This window comes from Populus trichocarpa, chromosome 1 (assembly GCF_000002775.5).
Source record: "Populus trichocarpa isolate Nisqually-1 chromosome 1, P.trichocarpa_v4.1, whole genome shotgun sequence".
Classification (NCBI taxonomy): domain Eukaryota; kingdom Viridiplantae; phylum Streptophyta; class Magnoliopsida; order Malpighiales; family Salicaceae; genus Populus; species Populus trichocarpa.
In genome coordinates, this window is record NC_037285.2 from 9,354,896 (window position 1) to 9,365,158 (window position 10,263).

General features: G+C 33.3%; 2 protein-coding genes across 2 annotated transcripts; one reads left to right on the forward strand and one right to left on the reverse strand.

The window, feature by feature from the left end:
- Nucleotides 1-5,403: 5,403 nt before the first annotated feature.
- Nucleotides 5,404-7,436, forward strand: LOC18094421 (protein DETOXIFICATION 56). The gene has a single exon (XM_006368668.3). The coding sequence runs from the start codon at nt 5,720-5,722 to the stop codon at nt 7,250-7,252; it is 1,533 nt and encodes a 510-aa protein (XP_006368730.3). The 5' UTR covers nt 5,404-5,719; the 3' UTR covers nt 7,253-7,436.
- Nucleotides 7,437-7,596: 160 nt separating this feature from the next.
- Nucleotides 7,597-10,032, reverse strand: LOC7490941 (ATP-dependent Clp protease ATP-binding subunit CLPT2, chloroplastic). The gene is made up of 5 exons (XM_006368666.3): nt 9,716-10,032; nt 9,584-9,625; nt 9,372-9,481; nt 9,078-9,257; nt 7,597-8,016 (listed from the first exon to the last, which is right to left on the reverse strand). Exons 1-5 carry the CDS (start codon nt 9,940-9,942, stop codon nt 7,856-7,858), a joined length of 720 nt encoding a protein of 239 aa, XP_006368728.2. The 5' UTR covers nt 9,943-10,032; the 3' UTR covers nt 7,597-7,855.
- Nucleotides 10,033-10,263: the final 231 nt, after the last annotated feature.

Below are 10,263 nucleotides of genomic sequence, written 5' to 3' on the forward strand. Positions count from 1 at the left end.
TGTCCATGCAAATCTTGCAAATAGATGAAAATATGGAAAGGTGAAGGCCAATTTTCCGTTTTCATTTTTGGAATCAGGCCAACTTACTCAAGAAAAGGTAACAACGTAAATTTGTTTTATAAAACCTGCAAACGTGGTAACATATTACAAGTTTTGTACAAGGGGACAATCTTCCATGAGACTTCAGCTCCATGTAGTTCTGGAAATTTAGGATACTGATTGCTAATAGAGGGCCTTAAGCATTGGTAAAGAACAAGAAAAAAGGAAACGGTACTGTGTTTGGACTGATCCCACGCATCAAACTCATCAGTGAGTGTAGTGGTTGCAGCTACCTTTTTCTATGAAACGGAAATGCCGAAAACCAGGTGCCTTTTCCTTTTTAAGGAAAATGATTGATAATGCCCCTTCTTGATGTGATGTGGTGCATTATGTGACAGATCAAGATTGCATTGACAAACTACTGATAATTACGTGGTTAAGAGTTGTTCTAGCATACGGAAAGGTAATGTATTCAAGTTTTATTTTTGGATAGCTTGTGAATTCTAATTATTACATATGGGCTACCAGTTGTCGGAACTCTTTCAAAAATTCAAAGTTTTACTCAAACGATTATATAACCTAACACGGTCAGTTCCAAGAACGGAAATTCGATCACTCATTGTGTGTGTAATCAAATAAAAAAGATTTACGAATATAAATTTTCAGAAAAATAAACACGTTCCAGTGAAGTCACGTTGGGTTTAGCGCAAACCAAAACTAGCATACTAAGCTTGGTAGTGTGTCAAGCCCCAAATCATTGGGGTATTATTAATTTTGCATCCAAACTATTTTTGTATCGATTTTACCATTAAACTATTTTGATTTTTCAACTAAAGCTTTTGTTAGAATGCTCAATATAAAACATTAAGTTTCCAATAAAATAAGGTCGTTTTTTTATACAAGAAAATACAATTTGGATGAAAATATGGAAGAAAAACGTTAAAAATGGATGGAAGTTCATAATTGAGAATTTTTACAAATTTAAGGTTAAAATTGATATTAAAAATTACTTGATGATAACATTGAGACTACATGTATAGTTGAGTAGTATTTTTGAGGTTTGCCTAAAAAAATCTTTTGATTGACGGAAAAAAAAAAAAGGTGTGTTGAATATGTTTTATAGGAAAAACAAGATTAATTTGGTATTGAGTTCTTGAAAAAGGAAAATGGAGTATAATAAGGAAAATGAAAAAATTTATATAGGAAACTTATATTAGGAAGAAAAGATGAAAAAACTAAATAAAAAAACATGTATTCAAGAGGTTATATTAAAAATATAGGAGACATACATGTAATAAATAAATAAGTGTATATATAATGGTTATTTAATTAAATAATTTCAAAATATTATAATATTTCAAAATAATTAGGGAGTTTCATGTTTATATGTAAGCATGGTGAATTTCTTTGTAGTTTTTTTTTTTTTTTTTTTTTTGCCTGCCATATAAAAAAGAAAAGAAAAGAAATGGGAGTACTTCGAGAGATTTTGTTTGTCCAGGGCTTGCTACTAAAGAATTTATTAGTGCCAAATTTGGTAAGACAACAATTATGATCAAACGATGCGCCTCCATTCTCCATTTCTCTTTTCCATAGAAAATCAAGGTATTGTCGACATATAATCAGAAATTGAATTTGGTAATGTGAGATATTACCCTAAGTGGCCAATGGTGCATGAGATTGTTAAGTTAGTGATGAAACTAAAATGAAAGGCACAAAAAACCTCTTAAAAAAACTATGTTGGGCTCAACTAAACAAATAATCCAGCCTTTCCTGGACTCGATCAAAGAATAATTTAATTTTTCTTGAGCTTAGTTAAGGGATGGACTTATCTCTTTTGGGCATAGTTACATATTGAATCTTACTTTCCCTATATCTATTAAGTGTATAAAGGCCCTGCAAAGACTTACCATATTTCTATTAATATTAATGTTATGTAAATGATAATGTGTAAAAATCTTTTAAGAGCTCACCATATTTTCATCCACATTAATACTTATGTCAGTGATATTTTCTCTCTTTACTATCAATGCACTATTATATTTTAGTTTCTCCTCTCCATAAAAAGACTCGTGTACTATAAATAGATCATGAATCCTTTAAACGAAGGATTCGAAATCTCCATTATATACTGCATATTTATTTCTAGAGTATTTACCTGTAATATTATTGTATTTTCTGTCAAAAAATCATGGACTTAACTATCGGAAAGTCTTCAAATTCATCAAAAAAGACTTTTTTGCAGGTATCAGGCATCAACCACCTTGACTAGAAAAAATAAAATAGATTTATAGAACCAAAAACTTAACCAATTGTTCAAAATATAAATTTTACTCTTAAATTACTTGGATTTTTTAAAATTTCATCGGTTAGCAACAGCATGCGAGACTTATTTTATATCTGAAAACAGACAAGAGCTAGATGCTCTTTGTAAAAGAAAAGGATTAAGAGGGTGTTTGTTTGATGAAAAGTGGTTTCCTGAAAACTATTTTCCAAACTTTCCTGTGTTTGTTTGTCATTAGAAAAGTTGATTAACGGAAAACACTTTTCAGTCAAAGGAAAATTTGGCTTGGTTTCCAGGAAAGTGTTTTCCTTTTATTTTGGGCGGAAAACATTTTCCGGAAATTGTGAAAAATTTAGAAATATCATATTATTTGTTGATTATATCAAATTTGGTCCTCAAATTTTTTATTACTATATATATTTTGTTTTGAATTTTTTTTTCAATTTCATCCCTTAGAATTTAATTTTTATATTAACTTTGGTCCTCATTTTTATCATTGTTATTTGCTTTTCTCCTATTATTTTTTAATTGAAATTTTTTATCTATCAAATTTGGTCCTTATTTTTTTTATTGTTACTTATTTTATTTGAAATAATTTATGAAATGGTAATTATTATTATTTTAATTTCTTCATCTTTCAATTTTTTTATTTGTTAGATTGAACTCTATTATTTTGATTATTATTTATTTTTTTGAGATAATTTATATAATTATATTTTTTTTCAATTTCATTCTCATTCAACTTTTTAATTTGTAAGATTTGTTTCTTATTATTTTAATAAACTTGAAAAAATAAAACATTAATAAATTATTTTTCAGTTCATTTTTCATGACATAACCAAACACTAGAAAGTGTTTTCCAACTTATTTTTCATTACACTACCAAACATCAAAAAATAATTCACTTTCTTGAGATATGGTTACCAGAAAATTTCTTTTGATTCCTCGTAGTTCAAAACCTTGCAACCCATTTAGCCACCTCAACCTGAAATGTCATTGAGGACCACAGCATTATTTCTCGGATCTTTTAATTAAATTCACTCTCTTTTTTTAACTTGCCCATTCGGATTTTGAAGCTTGATGGACAAAGATATTTACCATTTTTTTAGCACAAATTAGCTAAAATTTTAAAAAATAATAATTAATTTTAATACAAAAGAAGAATGTGTATACATTTTGAAAAAAAATTTAATATCATAAAAAAATTTAATTGAGAATTAAAAAATCGATGTGTATCTTCAATAAAATAAATTAAAAATCATATGAATTAATAAATCATAAAAACAAATTCTCAACGACTAAAGCAAAGAGCTAAAAAATAAAGATATTTGATTTTATGATATAATACAGGATTTTTTTTGTTTTTTTTATTGAAATAAATAGCAATAAAAATAGATTTTGTAAGAAAATGAGTAGTTTAAACTCAGTAAAAAGAAATGTAGTTATTAGTGTAAATTGTCTTTTTGTTATTAATGTATTTTTTAACTTTTTTTTATCCATGCTGTAGCAAGTTTTAATAAGAAAATAATAAAATCAATAATTTTGGTGTGAATGTATTTAAAAATATAGTAATAATAATAATAAACTTGATAAAAATAAAAATTTTAAAAAAATATGCATTTCATTTGCATTTAGAAAATCATGCATGTTAGGTTGATATATATTTATTCAAAATATAATTGTTAATATTATTTAAAACTAATTGGATAATTATTTAAACATCATTAAAATAAATTTAGTTATTGTTTGATGTAATTATAAAATACTAAACAAAAAAAAAATAATGAGATAAAAAGAATTGAAGGGCTAGACGTGCATGGGCTGGAAAAATAGGCTTGCGTGCCTGGCCCATATGCTAGCACATGCCTGCACATCTTTTTTTCTTAAAGGGTGAACGACACTTGTATGCCTTAAATTAAAAATAAATAAATGGGTGATGCACTGTTTACTTGGACAAACAACATGTCATTTGTTTGTAATCTTTTCTAGTTATCGAAGGTGAAGTCACGAGAAAATTAGAATTCAAAATTTTGGACCAAAAAACCCAAATTTCAACCTCTTTTTCACTCAAAAACTTTAGAAAATATCTCATTGACCTCTATATCTTTATTTCTAACAACAAAACACATTTTAATTGTTTTAAAAACTTAAAATCAAATAAAATTAAGAGAATAATTTTCTAAACTCTAATCTATTTTTTCAACATCATTGAATGTGAAAACCTCTTTCATTGAGTTCCTCTTTCAAAGTCGAATCCAATAACACAAAATAAAAGCTATTAGTGGCTATAATTCGGTTAACTGAGAGCTTTGTCTTTTTAAATTTTCCATCTATTTTCTCACTACTCTCATAGGTTTCAAAGACTTAAACATAAAAAAAAATAAAGTTTGAAAACAAAATAAAATGGACCAAATTTTAAACATGTACAAATTAAAAGTTTAAAGTGTAGATTTATGCACCTTTTAAACGGTTCACATGAGAAAAAGATTGTTAAATCTTGACTAATATCAATTTTGATCCTTGGTCTTTCAATTTTGGTTTCTACAACCACAATTTTTCTCATGAAAAATTGACATGTCATTTAACCTCGGAATATACCCTGACATCGCGGATACACGATAACATGCAAGATGAAAAGAATAAAAAAAAAACTCAATAAAAATGAAAAAAAAAAAAACATTGTAAGGACTAAATTGATAGGAAATAAAGTTTGATCACCAAAATAAAATGGATCAAAACTTGAGGGACCTAGAACTAAATTTCCATAATAAACAATGTTATGAATAGTAAATTCTGAGAGGATGAATGTGGAATGGACGGTAAAAGCCCAAACTTTTTTAGTTTCTTTGTTAAGCAGTAGGGACATAAGGGATATCATTTTATACAAGGCAGGTGGAGTAGGTCTCGAGTCAAAATTACCGTTGATTACAGTACTAATTAAAAAGCTTGATGAACATATCCAAGTTTTTAAGGCATGATTGGCAAGTAAAATCAACTTACAGGCCAGTTACTAGATTTTTTTTGTCGGCTAGCTTAGGAGGGAATTCACTTGGCAGTTACACAGTACAAGCGCAATCAGCAATCCTCTTAGTCATTATAGCTTTTTCATGAACACCAAATTGAAAACATTATCTTACATGTCTGAAAGGAAATCTGTAAGCATGATTTGGCTTTGCATTCTCATCACACACTACTAAGAATCCACCACCCATTGTCTCTTCCTTGATTGGTCTTTATAAAAAGCTTCATCTTGTTCCTCCTTTAGACACCAGAAGCTTCACGAAAACCACGCTCTAAGAAAATATCTATCCATCTTATTTAAAGAGCACAAAACTACTTCTCTCGTCAAGAAAATTATATATTTGGTATAAGCCCACCAATCCATTTTGCCCAACCATCATGTCTCCACCATCAAAATCTCAAGAGAGCCCTATTGGCAAAACCTCTCAACCTCCACCAATATCTTCACTTACCACCCGAATATGGCCGGCAAATCTTATGCAAATGATTCTTCAGGAAATAAAAACACAGCGAGGTATAACTCTGCCCTTGTTGGCAATGAATTTGACATGGTTTTCCAAAACAGCCATCACAACTGTTTTTTTAGGCAGGCTTGGAGAGCTCCAGTTGGTTAGCGGCACTCTTGGGTTCACTTTTGCTAACGTCACTGGCTTTTCTGTCTTGAATGGGCTATCCGCTGCCATGGAACCTCTCTGTGGTCAAGCTCATGGGGCTAAGAATTTCATGCTGCTACACAAGACCCTCCTCATGGTAACATTCTTGTTGCTATTAGCAACCCTGCCTATATCTTTCTTGTGGCTTAACGTGGACAAAATTCTAATCCATTGTGGCCAACAAGAAGACGTTTCGCGTGTTGCAAAGAACTACCTTTTCTATCTCTTCCCTGACTTAATAATCACCTGTTTGTTATGTCCTCTTAAAGTCTACTTGAGCTCACAAAGTGTAACAGTTCCTATAATGTTTAGCTCAGCTTTGGGCCTAGCTTTTCACATCCCGATCAACATCTTACTTGTAAAAGCCAAGGGTCTTGAAGGGGTGTCTATGGCAATATGGATAACCGATCTTATGGTCGTGATTTTACTTGCTTCATACGTGTTGATGATGGAAAACAGGAAGGGAGGGAATTGGAAGGAGGGAGGGTGGTTAGACCAGGGCGTTCATGACTGGCTCAGGTTGCTAAAACTTTGTGCACCATGTTGCCTTACCACCTGCCTTGAATGGTGGTGCTGGGAGATCTTGATCTTGCTTACCGGACGACTACCAAATGCCAAGCAAGCAGTTGGGGTGATAGCAATTGTGCTAAACTTTGACTACTTGCTTTTCTCTGTGATGCTATCACTAGCAACTTGTGCTTCCACTCGTGTGTCGAATGAGCTTGGTGCAAATCAAGCAGGTCGTGCTTACCAGTCAGCATATGTGTCTCTAGGAGCAAGCACCATTTCAGGTTGCATTGGTGCTTTGGTGATGGTAGGAGTCCGAGGTGTTTGGGGGTCTCTTTTTAGCCATGATCAGGGAATCATAAAAGGTGTAAAGAAGATGATGTTGCTAATGGCTTTGATTGAAGTAGTAAATTTTCCTTTAGTAGTCTGTGGAGGCATCGTCCGGGGAACAGCTCGGCCATGGTTGGGCATGTATGCCAATCTTGGTGGGTTCTACTTCCTAGCCTTACCAATGGCAGTACTCTTAGCCTTCAAAGCAGCACTAGGGCTCGGTGGGTTGTTGGTAGGTTTCTTGATTGGATTGGTCGCGTGCTTGATTTTGTTGGTAGTATTTGTTGTGAGGATTGATTGGGAAGTAGAAGCTGAAAAGGCACAAAAACTGGCGTCCTGTGACGTGCAAGAAGTGGACGTTAAAGAACGCGTGAATCACCGAACCACGGAAACAGTTGATGGTGCTGAAGCATGGGAATGACTAGAAAACGGTTGTCTCGTTTCAAACACTCCCATAAATGCTGGACTTCCTGACACAACTCTCTTAAGGAAAAATTACAGCAAAACCAAACTCATTTGAGACAACTCCCTAATGGAACTTCTAAAATTCAGGATTCCTATCCATTTTCAAGCCTTTCGGTAATTCAAAGGCATCATTTCATCAATTCACTGTTCATGAATCACTCCAAATTTCAATTCCTGGTAGCTTCAGTTCTTATATGGCCAGCCATTTACGATTCTGTCTTCAGATAGTTTCATCAAATCATGAAATGGGTCGTAAGAAAGGTTTCTGAAGCAAAAGATGAAAGTCGAACAGTTACAAGATTCAATACAAAAGAACTCCTTGTTTCCAACATTCAATGAACATATCTGTGCAAAATACAACTTACAAAGCTCACTAAGGATAAGATGCCAACTTTTGTTAGTTACTGAAACGACTCTTTTGTGCATATCCATAAATGATGGGGTTTTCAATTTCAGTCAAAAATTGAATGTTGACTAGAATTTTCCAACATTCAATGAACATATCTGCCATGTCCAGTTACAAAAATTGCATCGATGGACATCATGAACATTGAAGGTATCATCCATCTATAAACCCAGGTCCAGAACTTGAAGCCTCCAGTTCTTTAGCTTTCTCATCATTAAAGCCAAGGACAGCCAGTATCTTGTGGCCGGGGCATTCCACTTCTGACCAAATGCCTAGAAGCAGATCACTTGTTGTAACTTCCCCACCACTATCACCTGTAAATTCAAAGACACATTGAATGAAAAAAAATTAAAAGCTTTCTGCATGGTGCAACAGCTATTTGTCTCCCTCTATTTTGGATAATAGTTCCCAGCAAAGTTTGATTCAAGAAAAAGCAGGAAATAAAACACACACCAACAACATGCTTTGTTACATCAGCCAAGGACTAAAATTTGGACAAGCAAAAAGACAAAGCCAAGCAGGTATAATAGAGCTCAACCAGGAACTCGGAGAATGTGAATATTTTTCAGAACAGTGCAGTTCTTCCAATTTAGGAAGAACTGCACTCAAGAATAAATGTAAAATAGTATATTGATTATATGTAACAGGGAAGAAATCCATATAACATCCCAAACCTACAAAGATATATTGGGGTGTTAGATGAGCGGATTCTAATACCAAAAGCCATGTATTTGTTGTGATTAGAGAATCACATAGATTTTCTAGTTTCTTAGCATATTACACGATAGTCAGACTCAAAGGTAAAAATCCAGAACTTATAGAAGGGGCAACCAAGCAGCAAAATATTGGAACAAAGACAATTCACACATTTGTGCATGACATCACTTTTCTTTCAGCACCATAAACATACTACAAAATATCTTTGGCAGCTGCTGCAAACATCATGAGTCTCGGTGAAGTCTTGGGCAATGGTATTAGGAAAGTTGCATTGGAGATCTCAAATATAAAGACTTACAAAACTAGGGCCCTAAAAAGGCAGAAACCATAAATTAGATTTGTTAACCATGAAGTTTACAAGCCACTACTTTTAAGGATGTCATCAAATCAAGGAACACAGGCAACAGTCAATCACACATGATACAAGTGTAATAACAGCATGTGGATCACAAATTTCAGAGACTAGTTCTCACAAATTCATTAGCTTGGCTAATAAGCGCACCCTTCAGAGAAATTTTGTTTGCATGTTCTTTATACTAGCAACTGAGTTTCCATGGCATCCTACAAAAACTAAGGATTGCATTGAAAAGACATTCATTGATATAATATTTCATATTGAACAAAAACCAACCAAAAACAGCAAATTATCAGGACTTACCAGATTTTAGTTTATGATCAAGAGCCCAATCGAGGACCTTTTGAGCATCATCAGTCAAGGGAGGCCTCTCAGGAGGGAAATAGTACATGTCAGCCTTGCCAAGCACCTTGATAGTTTCTTCACGTGCTTTGAAAACAGTGATTCCATTTGCCCACAGGTATTTCGCAGCTACACTAGTCCCTATGATTCAAAGAAGAACATTAATATAACAACAAAACAGCAAATGGCTAGTGGCTCAAAATTAATGATGCAAATGAATAAGAAAATAATTTTTTTTAAAAAAAAAAAAAGCACCTTCAATCAAGATACCCAAAAGAAGAGCCTCAGTGCCAGTAGTTGCAAACTTGAGCTTCCTAGCTTCCAATTCAGCCATAGTAAATGCCTTTATAGCCTTCCATGACCACCTATATTTCCACTCACACCACCAAAAAGAAAGCATCAAATTTACCTTAATCCCAGCAAACCCACTAACTAAAATATATTCAATCATTAATTCATAGACTCACTTGGGAACTTTCTCACCGGAAGAACCCAATCTCTCTGGCTTCCTGAAAAAACCTGAAATTGCAATTTAGTCGACTAAATATTAAAGAAAAGAAAACGAAAAAGGAGAGAGAGGAATTAAATGGAAAAAATACGCAGTAGGGAGGCTGGAGAGGACAGTGGCGGAGATGGGGAGGTGGGTGGACAAGCGGGTGGTTAAGATTTTGCGTGAAAATGGTAATGAAGTGAAGGAATTAAGAGAGTGAGGAGGTACTATTAGAGAATTGGGTTGTGTTATGTGGTGGTGCCGTTGACGATTGAGCGCTTGTTGGGCTGTTGTCGATGATGGATTTGGAAGCTTTGTGAAACAAATTGCTGCCATTTTCTGTAAGACAACACACGCCCTACCTCTTTCTCAAACTCTCTGTTTGGGTTTTTTTGGACTTCAGATAGAAGGTGGATAGGGGAAAAAAAGGCAATGTACTTCGACGACGTCGTCTCCATTTGAGACTGCAATTAAGTTGGACAAACATGGAGGCTTTCCGAACCTTTGCATTTCAGATATGCAAAATCAAACCACTACGAGCCCATTCTTTGGGCCAGAATGCATATTTAGATTTTTCTAGTTTCCTTATTGTGGCCCAATTCTACTAAGAAAAAACATTGTTGGCATTTTAAAAAAAATTAAATGCATATTACTAGT